The sequence below is a fragment of the Schistocerca nitens genome, chromosome 5, assembly GCF_023898315.1.
Source record: "Schistocerca nitens isolate TAMUIC-IGC-003100 chromosome 5, iqSchNite1.1, whole genome shotgun sequence".
Taxonomy (NCBI): domain Eukaryota; kingdom Metazoa; phylum Arthropoda; class Insecta; order Orthoptera; family Acrididae; genus Schistocerca; species Schistocerca nitens.
The window spans coordinates 485,707,741-485,727,071 of record NC_064618.1 but is presented as its reverse complement, the minus strand read 5'-3'; the positions used below and the strand labels follow the sequence as shown (position 1 = coordinate 485,727,071).

Genomic DNA, 19,331 nt, shown 5'->3' with positions numbered 1-19,331 from the left:
ACATATTGCTCAAATTCTAATGGAGCTGCTGATCATGTCATTTTTACGGGGTGCAGCATCTTGTCAATGTCTCCAGTGCTCATACTGAACAAACTGTTTAAGTGGTGGTTAATAATAAAAACAACATTTAGCCTTTGTTACTTTTTCTACCCACATGTCTTTCCTAATCCATTATATATGGAAACATTTTTATATGTCTTTCTTGCATTCTCAGTGCCAGATCTGCACCTACTGGCCAAAATTGGAACTAATTGTTATCCAGTGGAAATCTGTTCCACATTAATGTAATAGAATGCCTACCAAGTTTTGCTGCCATACAACAATTACAGCCCACTGGACCTCTGAGCAGCTCTGCACTTCAATTAAAACACCCAGTACATAGGAGACACCCTAATAAAAACAGCACTCTCACTTTCTCAGTTCTTACAGGGCCATCTCACCTGGTAAGAAAGAGTCCAGTTGAGCTGCTACACAGATGCCAGCCACACAAAAAGCTGCACGTTCTGCTGATTACCCTCCACCTGTATAGGGCACCTACACCAGCATGATACGTGCCAGGGATGATTGTCTGGGCTTGTGCTTTTTCATCACCATGATTTGTTTCTGGTGGTCATGCTTGGTCACAGAAGTTAGAGTGTCTTCATGCTGCAGGTGGAAGTCAGGCTCATGGTCTGCAATCTCACCTGCCTACACCTGCAGTTGGGGACCAGACTCTGGTGCCACCTCCCAAGCCTTGTTTCTCTTTTCTGTCCTGTCCTTGGGGCCACCTTATCACTCACCCCCTGCTCAACCCCTGTGCTGAGCACAACCTTGCTACTTCACCTTCCTCTGCTGTTTTTCCCAGCTATCCACATGAGTGTCAGAGACCCAGTTCAGATGAGCTGTGGCAGACAGCCACTGGATGGTCCACAGGTATCATCCCAGCCAGCTCCTACCCCCAAAGGTACAGGACATCCCATGGACTCAGTTCTAGCACTGGTACTGCCTGTGGCTGGCTTCACATCTCTGGGCATTTGCCTGCGACAGTTTCAATGCCAGGGCAACTTCCAGTCCTACTCTCCCAAGGATACTAACAGAGAAATTTTTACCAGACCAAGAGTGCCCATTCGTGGTGCTCAGGAGAACACTGACATCTCTTTCCAGGGTACCATGCAGCATACCATACTGCACAGGAGGGACACTGAGGTTGCACTGGCTCATTGGCTCTAATCCTCACAATTCATTTCGCCCATGCCAGCACTCTACAGCAGAGAACCAGGCGAGAGGCAGCAGTACGATCACACATTTAAGGCAGCATCACCTTGAGGTCAGCATGTATTGCTGACAGACAGCAACACCTTGAGAGACTGACAAGCTGCTTGATATAATCTGAGAACAGAGTGCACTCACTCTCATTCTATTATGTTCTCATGTTCACTACTCCATACTGTAATGGATCTGGGAGATGTGTTATTTTCTACCGGATTTGTCGATACCAAATTGTAAATGTTTTCTTATATTTTTGTCAGAATTTTTTATTGTAATTTGCCTTATTTTATGTTAATTTACTTACATTTTTGAGAGTGACAGCATATTTATTACTATTAGTAGATGTGACGAAGAATATCAAAGAGACTCATTACAAGTGGAAGCTTGTGTGTTGTGTAAAATGCCTTTGACACTGGAGTCGTCTTTGACTGTAGTCAGTCGGCAGTGAACTATGTGTGTGTTGACTGTAGAACAATGTGCAGGTCGCCGTCATAATTTGCTAGTGAACAGGAAAAAATGAATTGTGTTACTACTTTTTTTATATAAACTTTAAGAAGAAACCACATTCGAAGAAATGGTATTTGAAGCACCAAAGATGAGGCAAACACATTGAACCAGGTCATTTCTGCAGCCGACGAAACTGCATTGTGGAATTATACTTCCACTAGACAACTAAAGCCAAGACAAATATCATCTTGTAAACATTTCACGGAAAAGGTACTGTCACGAAATATGCCAAATTTAAGTAAATAAAACTAGTGAGCATATTTCAATACACAGCACATAATCTGATTAGGCTTGGAATTTTACTTCGACTATGTATGGCATTTCTAATTAACATTTTATAGATGTGCACCCCTTTCTAACTTTTTTAAACCAATTTATGACAAAATTTTGAGTTTAACATATGTCTGTTAAAGAAAATTATAAATTTTATAGCCTTTTTCTCAAACACTACACATTCTGTAATCAATGCCATAGTTTTGTTTTTCAAGTTTGACTACTACATTTGTTTCCATTAACTCAATGTTAAAGAAATTATAGTTTGTCTTATCCATGATTAACTCCCCTTACACCAATGTTTTTGTAAGACATCTTTTCAAGTTGCAGGGTTTTAAGAAACCTAATTACTCAGTTGCCTTTAGTCATGGAAGGGATATTCCTGGTGGCTGTGTAATCCTCCCCATTCATAAGTATCTTAACTGTTATTAGGACATTTTGTACTTTGGTACAAATTTACAAAACACTACTATTAATTTTTATTATAACTGCCACCTGCATCCTCCTCCTGGACCAGTTTGTCATTTTCTTCAAGTTTTCTTTCTGAAGTGTCTAGTACCATCCATCCATTCATCCATCCATATCTGTAAATAATTTCATTATACATCATTTGTTTTCGGTTGTATTATTTTTTTATGCTTTTCACTTTCTTTAAATTTTCTGTTTTGTTTTTCAAACTATTCTGTTCTAGCTCTCTTACACACTCTCCAAGTTCCTTCATCTATCATACTTGTTGCTTCATGTTCCAAAGTTTCTACAATTTTTCTTGGTGATCTGGTTTCTTGAATCACCAGAGAAAGAAATACTCTTTTCTTCCATGTAGTATTTGTAATGGCTTCCAGTTCACTGTACACCAGTTCATTTGGCACTATTCACCACTGCTCATCTTTCTGACATTTCTTATTTATCCATGTTCTAGCTATTGTTCTCTCCAATTTTAGGATTTTATCAATTATGTTTTCTGAGGGACTTTGAAAAAAGTTTCACTTATGTCATCTCTGGTTCAATTACCATCTTTTAATGTTTTAGTTCAGTTTTTATTGATACACTTATTCTATGTAGACCATGTTAATTTTTGAACTTTAATCATTTTATTACTTCTTGCTTGCTGCACAGGTTTCTCATCCAAGCTGGGTGCTTTGATTTCTGGTAGGTGATTAACTTTTTTCTACTATCTTTGCTTTCCTCTTGCTTACTGTTATGTGGTTTATTACTAGTGGAACTGCTACAGTTATCTCAGTCTTTTTGAATGAAATCTAGAGCCCTATTTTTGAGATATATTTTGTAGGAGTATCTGATTTCTGGCTTCTTTAATGTTATTAGTTAGTAACACTAAATCATCTGAAACCCAAGCAATTTAAGTTTCTGATCTTTCTAGGTTTCAATTCTTATATTTTTAGGATTTTCCTCATACCATTCCCCCTGTGCTCCAGAGCACAGATGAAAACTAATGGTGATAAACCATCTCTCCATCTTACCGATGTTCTAATTAAATGCTTCAGATATTCCTGCTCTGAACTTTAACAAACATCACATCTGGAGTTAATTTTATAATTCTTATTACTTTGGAATGGAGTGCAAATTTTCTTGTCTTCATCACTGGAAATCTTTTGAGACAATCACAACCTTTATAAAGTCTACAAAAGTTATTGCTTGTTTTTGTTTTCTTTTATAATAATCCACTACCAATTTTAAAGTGATTAGCTGTTCGATAGTTTTGCCTCAGCATAAATTATCCTTAAACTCTTAGTTCCATTTCAAGTTTATATGCAGTATCCTAAAGGAAAATTCCTCTACAGGTGTCTGGCTTTGATTTGTGTCTATTTTGTGTGAAGGATGGATTACAGCTGTGTTCTATTGTCCTGGTAGTTCTTCCAATTTGTTTACTGTACAGTACTGAATACATTTTACTTGTTTCTCTGCACAACTTCTTGTGCAAAAAAAAAAAAAAAAAAAAAAAAAAAAAAAGAGTTCCAGTTAGTGACTCACTTATAAAAGTTAAATTCGCCACTAAGTTCAGAAGAAACTCACAGACTGCCTGCAGATATTCAAATTTCACAATAATTAAGTACTTAACTAGTCTTAATCAGACATGTCCCATGGTGAAGACACCAGGGAAATCAGGTTATTTGTATAATACAGTTTGTGTGACAATTCATGAATTAAAGAAAATATGAAATATGAAACTGCAGTACTAACAAGGTACAAAGGCTACAGTAAACCTTCAGATAATCACAGAAGACTAAATGCACATTACTATGCTGAACAGTAAAGCAAATTCTGTAATATTAATGAAACTACCTGTACTTCAATAAACGATGAAAGAGTATTCAAGTTGCAGGAATTTAGAAGTAGGAGAAAGTCTACAGTCTCACTAGTTACAGATGTACATTAGGTGTTATTTTTGTAAGGTAGGCAGAGAACAAAATCATGAATCCACACTAGAAAAACTAAGTTAAAATGACTAATTCCTTTTGTCCTATTGAGTAAAATAGAATGTGAGGTAATAGAAAACCAACTGGACAAGAACAATCCAACAAAAAATTGCATTTAGGCAGCACAATTTCCCAGTAATAAGTCTGCTGAGTTTACATTCTATCCAGAAGTGAACATCAGTCTTAAGCTGCATAACTTTTACATAACAAACCGTGTCTATCAGCAACAGGCTTATGATGTGTGTATGCTCCAATTTGGAAGAAAAAAAAAAAAAAAGTCTATTGCAGGGTTATTAAATTTTGTCCAAATATGGTACATTTCCCCTAAATTTAATTTACACAGGATGATTTGGACAATTTGTGATAATTTATTTTAGACCACCACCAAGTTACACACTGAAAATTAACTACTGTTAATTCAACTGCAATAAATCCACCACTATACGTAAGATTAGAGTCACCATTTTTTTTTTCAGTTCTTTGAGGTTCCTATGCTAGTATTTTATCTAAATTTAAATTAAGGTATGGAGGGGGGGGAGGAAGGAGTGCTAAAACCCATTTGTTACATGGTATTTTGGTGATATCTGTCAAGTTTAAAGTAGCTTCAAGAAACACACACACACACACACACACACACACACACACACACACACACACACACACGACAAAAAAAGACCAAAATAGTCTTCCACTTTCCCTTAACAGTATGCACAGACACCACAACCAAGCTTTTACACATTCAGTATTTTCACCTTTGTCTCTTTGTCATTGTGCAGATTCTTTTGTTTCTTCCTACGGCAGCAAAATGCTAAGGAAAACCCACGTGCAAGTGATGACCATGATTCTCCGAACACAGCCTATAAAATTTTGATTAGATATAAAATTTTTATTCACGCTGAAAGACTGCTCAAATCTGGTTTAACCATGTAATTACAAGGTAACCACTCATTTCCTAATTGCTTAGCACTTATACAAAAGAAATGAGTTTTACATTTACTAGACATTAACACAGATTAATTGAATGTTTCTTGACGCAGATTTCAAGAAGTTCTGAAGATATCTGAATTGTGATTTCCTCATCTCATGATGTACATTTGGTTTGTGTAAAAGAGATACTTCAGAAACCTCCATTATAGTTACAACAATACTAACAAATAATATAACATGAAACTGATAGTTTTATTAAGAGCTATACTGTACTTAGATATGCAACATGTTCTGTCCTGCCTCAAGTGAACATATATATCATGAATTCATCTACTGAGGACTAGAGCATTTCAGTATTAGTGATACAGTTTTCCTTTCAGTGAAGTTGACTTCATCTGTATTAACTTTTTTAAATTTTCATACCATGCATTGAGAAGCCTGGGCACACAGAGGCAGTAAGGGAGAAGCAAAATTTCATTTCATGTACCTATGTATAAAGAAAATGATTTCCATTAAATAATTCCTGCTGCTCTGTATGGAAAAAATAAATTACAAATATATAGGGGATGGGGGAGTTAATCTCTGTAGTTCTCTAAATAATGAGCATCATGATTCTTTTTAATTTACAGTGTACATATTCTGAATGATTTTTCTGTGCCGTTGCTATACACATTATGTTATTTGTGATGACCCGACCCCCTAAAAAGTTATAGATTCAAATTTCTGTATGCTACTTTTGAAGTGTCCATGTTAGCAGGAGTTAATACTTTTGTTATTAATGCTGATCTCCACTATGTACTCTGTCTATGGCCACCAGCTCTAATTTTTATCCTACTTTTAATCCTAACAATTAGTGTCAATTTCTTTTATTTTTAGTTGTTATGAATGATCTTAATTTGTTCACATTTTGAATGTTTGGTTTTGAACAGCATCACATAATTGTGTGATATATTTATAATCAACCTGTTTAGCTAAACTCAAGTTATAAAGTTACTGAGGGTCTAAAAAACAGTTCAGATGTGTTGCCTGCAAACAGAAGTGATGGAGTGCTGATATTTAACAGTAAATAATTCACATAGAGCAGAATTGACACTGGAGCATCTGTGGAGTTTGTATGATAGACATCTTTCAGTTGGAATAATTATTATTCATTTAAATTAACAACTCTTGTTTTTCATTCCATAAATGGAATTTAAACCGTTTTAGTGCACTGTTACTAATGCCATACTTGTTAAGTATGTAAATAAACAATGCATGTTTTACAGAATCTGAACCCTTTGTGAGGCCACAGAAGATTCCAGCAACCTTATTACTCCTGTCTAACAATTTGCTTATTTTCACAACAAAACTTCACTGCATCTGTGTTTTTCCCTTGGTGGAAACCAAACTTTTCTTTTGAAGTGCCTAATAGCCAAGAGATCTTGAATTTTCTGCACAGTGAGAAAAGTATCTAAATAATTCTGGTACCCTAATTTCACCCACGAGAGATAGTCAAATTTCCAGTGGTCCACAATACATTTATCCAGCTACAATTTTCTTCTTCTTCTCCTTCTAGTTTTTAGAAAGTAGATTATCTTATTTTTGTATTCATTACTTGGTACTTACCTTTTCATCATATGCTTTCCTTTTCTCTGGTGAGAAATTAGCTTTTTCACAACCATTCTGACACTGCGAGGCACTTAACCTTGGCAAGTGTCTGACAACTATGCAGGTTTCCACTTCATGTCCTAATTTCTTGCTCCTTTCCATAGCTACGAATAAAGGAATTGGGTTAGTACACTGTCAGCAACAGTAATATGTTTTACTCAACTGAATACAACGAACTAACCATTATCACAGATTTCTTTAAGGTGCAACAATTTCTCTCCTCGCCATGCTCCATCTGCAGTAACAAGTAATTTGCACTTTGAATCAAGCATCCTCTCTGCCAGAGAATCAGCAGAGAAACCAGCAAACTGGAAAAAAATTAATATTAAGCACAGTTTACTACACTTAAAATCTAATTTTCACATGAGAAATCTATTAACTTTTCAATTCTTTTTGCTACTGAGACACTTGTTTTACTCTGTAGTGACAAAAATTTGCAATACATTAGTATTTTGGGGATAACGTGATGTGGTGTTTGTTATAAGTGTCCAATGTAAAGGGTATTACCTGACACAGTGAAAAAACTTAAAAATTCTGTAACTATTGTTTAGTTATTTAAGTTTATTGTTGTGCATACTTGAGAACCAGTGAACCATACCGATCCCTTTCTTCATTTTTTACATAGTGTTACTAGTGCTGTGCCCAGTGATAAGCACCAGCCACTTTCCAATGCACAAAATCTGATTGAGAGGAGAAAATATTACAAAATGGCACACACACACTTCAGCACAGATAAATGCTACAATTAATAGCATTACTTCATAATTTAGAGACTCATGGGCATATGGCAGGTGGGCTAGTTAATCACAAGAGATGGTACTGAAGTCTATGCAACACATGGGAATGTAGCAAATGTTAAGTGGAAGGGACATGAATAAAATTCAAAAAGAAAACATGAGCAAGTGCACGAAGGAGTCAGTACAGTGAACATGGTGCCTGCCTTGCCAACAAAGGTAGTTAAATTGTGCACCCCAACAGCTTACCAGCTAGGTTCGGCAGTCCAGGTGACAACAAAACTGCAGGAATGTAGTAGAAATCAGGGTCATCTGTACCATCGAATTAAATGTACATAAGAGGATAAATGGGAGTTGGAACCAAGGAAAATATCATTAAAAGAAAATGTTAATACATGTCAGACAAATTAAGTTGTCTTCACACGTAATTTAAGTGACAGAAGTGGACAAATATAAATAAGTTTAATGCAAAGTGTACAAATTAAATAAGGCAGTAAGAGGACAACAAGAGAGGAAATGTACAATGTCTAACAGTTTTCTGTTGATATTGTTACATTCTATCCTGTATTTTTCAAAAAGGATATCTGACAGAGTGTGGAAGGAAAAAATCCAGCTTTGATGTCTATTAACATAGGTAGCCTGTGTGCAAGAGAGAACTAGTGGCCGCATAGGCCATACAGACAAGTGTGTTTTACACTGTATATAATCCCTCTTCTGTCTTACCCATATTACTGCCTTACGTCTTATTTTGCATTGAACTTTCATATATTTGTCCACTTATTACATAATATAATTTTTGTACACACAATACTTACACATCACATTGCATCTAGCATGTATTAACATTTTATTTATTTCATTTTTTCTTGGTTCCATCCCCATTTTTCTCCGGTTGTTATGTACATGTAAGCTGACAGTCCAAACTGCCTATGTTTCTTTCGAATGCCTGCAGTTTTCCCTCTCTTCTCATGTATTTATTCTTACAATGGTCACCTGCCACACAACACCCAGCTGGCAAGCCATAAGGTTTTTCCATTTGTTTTTTTTTTTTTGGCAAGAAACGCACCCCTTTTGCTGTTGACACTAAGTGCACTTGCTCATTTATTTATTTATTTCCTGTCAATTTTGTTCACGTCTCTTTCCTTTACCATTTCTGATACACTCCCATGTGCTGAATAACAGTCAGTTTGATCCGTTTTGACAGGCCCACCTGCCATACACCCATGAAAATTATTTTTAGTGTCAATTTTAGCTTTTCCCCAATACCTTTTAAATGGTTTGCATTAGGATGTTTCAACTGCAGGGTTGGCCGTGAGGCATGATATGAATTAGTATGTGCATGCACCTTGTTGTTGTCGTCAGCCAGTTGCACATGAAAATGTCATGGTACAGTGTGCCCGAGCATATAGCACTTGTGAAGGCCTACTATGTGTGCAGTAATGGTTCTGCTGTGGGTCAAAGGAAGTTTACAATCATGTTACGGCTGAAGACAACTGGTACAAGTGTGCTAACAATCAGAAATTGGATTTGCACGTTCGAGAGAATAGGTAGTGTTCGTCATGACATTGTTTCCAGTATCTGTCATCTGAAAAGGGTGAAAATGCCTGACAACATTGAGAAGACACACGCTGTGTTTCCAACCAGCCCCAGGAAATTTATCAGATGAGCTGCACAGCAGATAGTAATCAACTGGGAGATATTGTGACAAATTGAAGACCATCTCTTCCCATACAAAATTCGATCCCATCAGATATTGAGCCCCAGGGCCATAGAACAGTGGTTGTGTTTTGCCAACACGATTGTCCACAAAACTGAACAGGACTTTGATATGAATATGGTTTGGTTTAGCAATAAAGCCCACTTCATTTAGATGGGTTCATCAATAAACAAAACTGGTGTATTTCAGTGAGTGAAACTCCCTATTTCATGATCGAGAAATCTCTTCACACTCGACAAGTGACTGTGTGGTGTGCAACGTCCAGTCACAGTATAATCGGTGTGATATTCCTTGATGGCACAGTGACTATCAAACAGTACATGAAGGTTTAGGAAGACTATTTCATCCCAGTTATCCAAAGTGACAAGATGTATTTCGTGAAAGATGGAGTGGGAGAGGTTTTGTAGGAGCCCTTTGGGGGTTACATTCTGGCTCTGGGGTGCCCAGGGACAAATGGCATGGACCTCAATTGGTTGCCATATTCTCCGGATCTGAACACGTGAGACTCCTTTGTCAGAGACTATATTAAAGAAAAAGTGTACAAAAATAAACCCAAAACCTTTGCAGAGGTGAAAACAGCCATTCAGGCATATTAAACTTGCCATAACCTAAATCTTAGTATCTGTAGTGATGTTTAAATTTTGAATAAAGTGTGTGCACACCAGTTTTTAACTACTCTACTCTTTCTTCATATAGTTCAATAATTGTCACCCTGTATGTTAGAATTTTTCTATCATTTTGTATTATTTCCTCCCCTCATTACAATGGGAGGCACCTATGACTGACTAATAAGCCTATGAAGCTAGTCTTGCAATCAAAGATATATAATTTACAACTTAAGCACAGTCTTAAGACTTTCTACTTGTCAGGCTTTTTCAAATCAAATGCAAAATTATGACAGAAGCAGGTATTATCTCTAATGACCATTGTTTGGGTTTTTTGCAGTATGTCGCACCAGTTAATAAGGAGTATGTAACAACTCTGCTCAGCAGTGTAAATATAATTCAGACATTGTACTGGTAAATATATCAAGCAACTCATTCAGCATTTTTCTAGCTCTATAACCCCACAACAAATTTTTAGGAAACTACTGACACTCATATTCCTCAAAACATGAATTACCTGGGAGAGATCACTTAATAAATATGTTCCATACACCTCATTATGGAGTGTTTCAGAGGATATGGAAGAAGTGAAATTTTACATTAATGGACAGAAGTAACCATTGCAGGGATCTTCTATGAAGTATAATATTAACAAATAATCAATGTTAATCTACTCACACTGATTTTTCTAGAAATGTTACTGCTAAACAGAGCTAATTTCTGTTAAATTTATCTGGTGTAGGCTAAGTCAAGCCATCACCCCATGTAAATAAACTGGATTTAAAGTTATTTTATCAGTGCTTCCACAATGAAAAAGTTTAGTGAGAATGATTCATGTTCCCAAGTGACCCAAATATTGTCAGGTGACATCTTGCAGTCTCTGAGCAGCAAGTTTTGCTAGTTAGGAAGCATGACAAAAATGTTCATAAAATAAACTAATATAATCTAAAGAAAGAATGCTTTATTATTTAATATACTCATCTGAGGCAAGTGTAATGTTAAAAGTGGAGAATTATTGTAGAAAACAAAAGTTATAATGCACAAGAGTGACCAGCTAACATTAAATAGACAAAAGAGAATGAAAACCTTGTGAATTACTAAATAACAGAGGAAAAATTTTAATAAGATATTTGTTATAAAAGAGGAGTACTTCATGTTAGAGTTTTTGATATGTGTAAGAGCATACTGAACTAAAAATAAATACTTCAAGCTTGACTGTAGTGGTAATTATGTTAAGTTGTGCGCGTGTTCTTACGTAAGATTGTACAGAGTCATTGATTTTGCTTTTTCTCAAATTTTGAACAGCTAAAAATAACTGTCAGCTTGTTAATGATTATTTCAATTATGATACTTTAGAACAGCCAAAACATTATCTAAGATTATCAGTCATGTCCAAAATTTCAGCTACATATCTAACATCGGATGCTTCTAACATAGAACATTTTCACAACTGTGTGGCACCACTAAATTCACCTACCACAATGGAATGTACAGCTCCAATACGTGCACAAGCCAGCATTGTGATTACAACTTCCAGCACCATTGGCATATAGATAGCAACTCTGTCACCTTTGGTAACACCATGGGATTTAAGCACATTAGCAAAACGACAAACTTCTTCCAACAGTTTCTTGTAAGTTAATCTGCTATAATCTTCTGGATCATTCCCCTCCCTGAAAAGGAAGGTGTCAGGAAATTTGTCAGTTTTTCGCATCTATAAAGAGCAAAAATAAAGAGGCCAATATTAAAAGTGGATGGACATTTACTAACAATAGTCTAACATTGTATTTGTATTGATACTGCCACATTATTTTAAGCAAAGGAAATAATGATTAAGGAAAAGTCTTAACGTACTTCTAGTCTTACAAGTTACATTTTGGATTTTCCAAAGGAAACTGTTCAAACAATATCACTATACAAAGTAGGTTATTCTTTTAAATATAAACAAAATCACACAGAAAATGTTGCATTATTTCCAAGTAATGTAATGGGTACAGAAATTAACAGCAAGGTCACCAGTCCTTCAGGTCAGCAGTGGTTCATCTGGAGATAGTACAGTCCGCCAGGAGCACATCCTGATGATGTAGGGACACAGAAGCGGTAAAAATCAACACATTTAAGGCAATACTAATACCAGGCCTGAGAAAATATATGGCAAAGTATGTGGATTGGGCAGGTACATGGTTCAAAGCAGATGGGGTGTCTCCTAGGGCTAATACAAGGTGAGAAACCCATTCACATCCAACTCCCACCATACGATTAAGGGCACCCATACACAGCAGCTAGGAGGAAAGAAGCTTCCCTCCCTTCACTCTCCTCCTCCTCCTCCTCCTCCTCCTCCTCCTCTAGCTCTCAGGGAAAGGAAAAAAAATTCTTTCCGTAAAATGATTTAAAAGTCCGTATTTTGCAGGTCAGAACTGGAAGTGTTTTTATGCTTAACTATGAGTCACCATTAGTCTTCCAAAATATAAAAATACCCATCCCCAGGTCTACCAGCTCACCCCCCCCCCCCCCCCAAACAAACTATCGCATAGGTGCTCTATTGGTATGCCAGTGAATATGTTAACGAGGGTCAGTTTTAATGAGAATTTATAAGAACTGGAACTGATAGCATCCAGTACAAATGCGGGCAAAGTTGAAGATGCAGGTTAACAGATTACAGTGGTATCAAAAAGAAAACAACGCATGTACGTACTTACACAAAGCCTGAAAACTACATATCCAGATGAGCTATGCGTCACATTAGATAAACTACAGGGTACGAATTTTTGAACTGTTTACTCAAAGAACAATGACTTAAGCTACGGTGGGGGGGGGGGGGGGGGGGGGGAGGAGAAGTAGAAGTAGGAGGAGGGGTAGGCGGTAAAACAGTTGTCATTTTTAGTGGGGGATAATTCCTTATACTAATTAGCCCAGTTACGATGGTTAGATGTCGTGCACGCGTGATAGTATGTTTTGCCCTGATATTTCTTCTGACAACTTTACCGTACGATATAGCAAATGAAAGGCGGCCAGTTGGCTATTGGCGTGTGCTTCCCGTTGCCGTCTTCACTGTCATTCCCTGTTGCTTTCCCAAAGCAACGTGAATTTTTCCTCCGTTATCCTCCAAGCAAGATCACGTCAATGTAACAGCATCTAAGATCAAAGCTTGTCGGCTGTATACCGGTAGCTGAAAGTTTAGTTTCAGTATGAAGGCACCGGATCAACTTTAACCGACAATGACATGACTTTTACAGCATAGGCGGGTTCACACACGCAACTAATGTGGCGCTCCACGGAAACGACAGAATGCTCGCTTTCGAAATACTGCCACCAATAAACAGTGGTGGAAGAAAGTGACGAAGTACAATCAAGCTGAACTTTGTGGTATGACAAAAGTTGAGTCTCTTTAGCTGCGCCACTAAAAACTGGGTGTTCACACGTGCACGCATTGCAACTGCAGTATGCCACAAGCTGTGGCGACGCACTTGTTGCGCGTGTTAACCCGACTTAACTGTAGTACAGTCGGCAAGAGAGACAGCGTCTACCCCAACCATGTACCCGCGATTTTGTATGTATCTATCGTAACGCCTCCGAGTTGTCTCAACACTGGCTGACAACTGTTTCCGCCTGCAACTGTTAGCGCTTCGCAATTTAAAACTGGCAACAGTGCTGCCAGCTGAGGGATCTTTTGCGCCGTCTATTACACAGGGTGATTCAAAAGTAACTGTACACTCTTTGTGGGTGTAATGTATGAATCGAAATAAACGTTAAAATTTTGGATGAAAGTGCTTTACTTCCGAGCCATTCATGTTATGCATTCCATGGACCAGTACAGGTTTTTGGCGTGTCGTGTTCACCTGCATAATGATCGATGATGCTTTGTCGATAGTGTTCCCGCACGTTTCAGTCGGGAGTATCTCTAATTTGCGTACCCTAATCAGTGGACAGGTCATGCAGGACCAGTTGCTTTGGGGACTTAAGCAGCTCGTGTACGGCGTTGCAATTTAGTACAACTGCAGCGAATCGAAAAAGCTTCGCAGTTATGCAGTATGAGATGAACAGACCCTGTAACACTTCGAAACTGGTAAGAAGTCTGGCATGTCACTGGCTTCATCTACATGGTCATCATTTTGAACACGTCCCGAGTTGCACAGTGCGCTATTAAGTTTAATTTCGGGTCGCTTCGTGTTGTTGCTTTCTGAGAAGAAATGAGGATGTGTGTGATTTGTGATTCCTGTTCTACTGTATAACTGAAATGCTGCTTCACACAAAACTAACGTTTTACTCTTTTGACGTACATACTACACCTACGAAGTATGTAAATTTACATTTGACTCACCGTGTATATTCATATTTTTAACTGTAAATGGGAGGGTGTGACGTAAGGGTCACCGATTTTGATCATGTTTTGCAATGACGTTCAATGTTGAAAATAGAGAGGGTCGTGTTTCGGCTTTTTGCTGGAAACTTCCTAGTTTCTGAAAAATCTAGGTCAAAACTGATGACGGAAAATTTTATTTTAGTGCTATGTATATAGAGGGTCTATACAAGGGCGCTGTTCTTGACGACAATATTATGGAAATGGAAGAGGATGTAGATGAAGATGAAATGGGAGATATGTTACTGCGTGAAGAGTTTGACAGAGCACTGAAAGACCTGAGTCGCAAAAAAGCTCCGGGAGTAGACAACATTCCATTAGAACTACTGACAGCCTTGGGAGAGCCAGTCCTGACAAAACTCTACCATCTGGTGAACAAGATGTATGAGACAGGCGAAATACCTTCAGACTTCAAGAAGAATATAATAATTCCAATCCCAAAGAAAGCAGGTGTTGACAGATGTGAAAATTACCGAACTATCAGTTTAATAAGTCACAGCTGCAAAATACTAACACGAATTCTTTACAGACGAATGGAAAAACTGATAGATGCAGACCTCGGGGAAGATAAGTTTGGATTCCGTAGAAATATTGGAACACGTGAGGCAATACTGACCCTATGACTTATCTTAGAAGATAGATTAAGGAAAGACAAACCTACGTTCCTAGCATTTGTAGACTTGGAGAAAGTTTTTGACAATGTTGACTGGAATACTCTTTCAAATTCTGAAGGTGGCAGGGGTAAAATACAGGGAGCGAAAAGCTATTTACAATTTGTACAGAAACCAGATGGCAGTTATAAGGGTTGAGGGGCACAAAAGGGAAGCAGGGGTTGGGAAGGGAATGAGACAGGGTTGTAGCCTCTCCCCGATGTTGTTCAATCTGTATATTGAGCAAGCAGTAAAGGAAACTAAAGAAAAATTCGGAATAGGTATTAAAATCCATGGAGAAGAAGTAAAAACGTTTAGGTTCGCCGATGTAATTCTCTCAGAGACAGTAAAGGACTTGGAAGAGCAGTTGAATGGAATGGATAGCGTCTTGGAAGGAGGATATAAGATGACAGTCAACAAAAGCAAAACAATGATAATGGAATGTAGTCGAATTAAGTCAGGTGATGCTGAGGGTATTAGATTAGGAAATGAGACACTTAAAGTAGTAAAGGAGTTTTGCTATTTGGGGAGCAAAATAACTGATGATGGTCGAAGTAGAGGGGATATAAAATGCAGACTGGCAATGGCAAGGAAAGCGTTTCTGAAGAAGCGAAATTTGTTAACATCGAGTATAGATTTAAGTGTCAGGAAGTCGTTTCTGAGAGTATTTGTATGGAGTGTAGCCATGTATGGAAGTGAAACATGGACGATAAATAGTTTGGGCAAGAAGAGAATAGAAGCTTTTGAAATGTGGTGCTACAGAAGAATGTTGAAGATTAGATGGGTAGATCACATAACTAATGAGGAAGTACTGAATAGGATTGGGGAGAAGAGAAGGTTGTGGCACAACTTGACTAGAAGAAGGGATCGGTTGGTAGGACATGTTCTGAGGCATCAAGGGATCACCAATTTAGTATTGGAGGGCAGCGTGGAGGGTAAAAATCGTAGAGGGAGACCAAGAGATGAATACACTAAACAGATACAGAAGGATGTAGGTTGCAGTAGGTACTGGGAGATGAAGCAGCTTGCACAGGATAGAGTAGCATGGAGAGCTGCATCAAACCAGTCTCAGGACTGAAGACAACAACAACATACTGAAAGATCGCCTAAAATCATTTTTTATTGGTGTAATGTTGGGTCCAACGTCAATAATGTTGGAGTTATTAACGTTTGTGTTTTCATGCTGTAGCTTTGGCACCAGTCATTCAATCTATGTGAGAGCAAGGTCGGCAGTCGAGCGGTCTTGGAATTTGACTACCAAACTTATGGTCCATATTCGATTCCTGACAGTGGCCTTGTCCATTGGATATTTTTTTCGGGGTATCTGATAATATTCTGATAAAAAGGAAAGATATGTATTCCCTTTAAGTAATTCCCTTTAAGTAAAAGGTCGGGAGGTGTGATTAATAATCAAATACGCATATACAATATATTGACAGTTTTTTCACCGTGCTATATGACTTTCTAGTAGGGCTTTTGCAGATGATTCTCAACCGACCTGCACCGTGGAAGTGATGCCACCGAAATACACTTCTCTTTGTCAACAGTCCGATTTTACTTTTCCTGCAAGTAAAGGATTTCACTACACGATTTCAGAATCGTGCGAGATCACAGTAGAACATAATTACAAGATAGTACCCGCCCAATTAAAATAGATGCGTTGTTCCATAACTAGTTGTCCACGCCTGTCTTTCAAAATATGAAATTGCACTTGGTTCGCATCCAACTTGGTAACTGAGCTGTTTTAGCAACATGAATCAGATAGGTTTTGGACGACCAGTGTACCAGACAACATGTCAATACGCGAGATTTTGTTCGTGTGTTGCGATTGGTACGAGAAATATTCGTGTGTCGCCTGTTTCTGTGATATGTTTCACCCCCTGATTGAGGAAATGCTCACGAACAGACGATCAGCTATGATTACACAATAATATGCTTCAGGTGTAATTTTGTACTATGTACCAAAAATAACTTATTAATCGCACCTCCCGAAGTTACACTTCGGAAAGAGCAAAGCAAAATATTCCGATCATAATATTATCAGACACCCCTAAATTGTCGAATGAAAAAACTACCACGACCGAGAATCGAACACAGGCCAACAATTTGGTAGTGTACTGCCCTAACCGCTCGTCCGCCGCATCGGCCATGACTGGTGCCCAAGGTATAGCATGGAAACAAGAACGCTAATATCTAATCTTATTAACTTTGGACTCCCACATTATATTAATGAAAAGGTTGTTTTTAGATTATCTTCCCCTGGGATGGCACTGAAAATATGACTCATCATAGACTTTGACCTCGTTTTTATTTTTTAAAACCTAGGGAGTGTCCAGTAAAAAGCCGAAATGTGTGTTTTCAATATTAATTTACCGCAGTCTAGTGTTGGTTTGTGTGACAACTGAAAATCTTAAATTCCAGCCATTACACGATCAATCTAAAAATTAGTTTCGTTTTAGCAAGGATCGTTGAGGACACAGCTGCTATCCATTTAAATATGGATGCGCCGCAGACTTCACATGATATACGGAAAAGCGTGATTAAAAAATATAAATCCCTTCTAACTGTTTACTGCACGCATTTTTGTCAGTGGCTGTAATATGAATCACACTGCATCAGCAGAAATGTTTTTTTGGGTTCTAATTTTAGCTGAAGTGAGTGTATTAAAACATTTGACGACTGGCTTGGATTGTAGTCGCGTCAACCCGACTGACGGCACAGATTGTAGCCGAGTAACAATGCAAAAAATCCTTATTAAGAACATGTTTACACGAAACCACTGATGGCAACTACCACAAGTAATATTTACTATAAGCTTAATATAATATACCCTTTCCAAATAATTTTATTCAGTTTTAGGCATTTTCTCTGGATCTGTCTTCAAAATTTACATGGGTAGTGGATATTGCCACTATAGCGTCACATGACTGTTTCCACTTTTTGCGCGTTCTCGTCTGTGGAGGCGGGTTCATTAAATATAATTCATCATTATGGATAAACTAGACTTTTTATTCGAAGGCGCACTGTCTTACATACGCTGTATATATTAGTTTGAAAATCCGTTTAAAAATAATAGGTAGAATTAAGGAAAATGAGACGTTTTGCTTTGTTTCTTGCAGCCAGAAAACCGAGAAATGGCAACGGCACGACATAGATATTTTTTTCGACACATACCGACCAGAACCAGGCTGGCAGGGCATTAGAACATTATACAGACTTTCTGTATACTGATCTTGAATTTACGAATTTCACACCTTCTGCCTGCTGACACGGACCTGTGGTGAGATATTTACTCTTAATGCAACACTAGTGATACTCTATGGAAACCTTTTCGTCTTAATTGTGAATGATAAGCATGAGAGAAATAATATAAAGAAATGATACCCACTAGTTGTCACAGAACCAGACCAGAGGGTGGATCACAGGTACTGCTTAGACAAGACTACGGATATTTGTCATTTTGCTTCACAAAAATAGAATAGGTATCCTTCAGCATATGATCACCAGCACGATCAAGGCACAAGTTTCTTTAGTTTCCTTAGTCTAGTTTAAAGCGCAGTAGCTGTCACCAGATGTGACAATTACTAGACTATCCAATCGCTACATTCTTAGACTCTTCACACTTTCTGGTACAGTCACTGATAATTTTACAGCTAACTTTAGGTTTTGAAAAACGTTTCTACAGCGTTATTGTTTACACCCAACGATTTTACCATGTGCTCTACAGTCAAACTGAAGTGTTTCAAGAAACTCCTTGCTGAGGTGTAACTCTAAACAGATTTTCCTGCTTTTGTGATAGAAAATATTGGTGTATAATTTTATCATCCGTTGGGAAACTCAACTGGAAGCATGTCTCCTCAAAGCTTGGAATACATTTTCTTGTGTTTACATTCACTGTTGTGATGCAGGATGGCCTCGAAGTTCAAAAGTGTCAACGAAGCTCAAAAGACGGTAGCTTTTTGTATAAAAAGTTAAAAATTCACCTAGTTTATGATATGTATGCACGTTCGCACATGCTCACTGCTGTACGACGGGTATCCTATCACCATTTTTGAAATAATTCAGTCTACGACAATTTTGTTCTAACAGTTTCAACTTCCGGTTTTTTTTTTTTTAGCACCGCGAGAGTTGCTATGGTTCTCAGTCGTGCTAGTGGTCATATGCTGCAGGTAATGCATTCTATTTTTATGGTGCAAGATAGCAATACATCTATATTATTGTAAGAGTG

General features: G+C 37.8%; 1 protein-coding gene across 2 annotated transcripts in view; it reads right to left on the bottom strand.

Moving 5' to 3' along the window:
- Nucleotides 1-19,331, bottom strand: part of LOC126260877 (acetyl-coenzyme A synthetase) — a 50,120-nt gene that overhangs the window by 18,741 nt on the left and 12,048 nt on the right. The window contains exons 2-5 of one of the 2 annotated variants that reach the window (XM_049958317.1): nt 11,571-11,766; nt 7,219-7,345; nt 6,996-7,141; nt 5,216-5,320 (exon numbers count right to left, since the gene is read on the bottom strand). In XM_049958317.1, coding sequence (XP_049814274.1) covers nt 5,216-5,320; nt 6,996-7,141; nt 7,219-7,345; nt 11,571-11,766 — 574 coding nt within the window. The remainder of the gene's footprint in view (nt 1-5,215; nt 5,321-6,995; nt 7,142-7,218; nt 7,346-11,570; nt 11,767-19,331) is intronic. The other variant, XM_049958318.1, reaches the window with a different exon arrangement.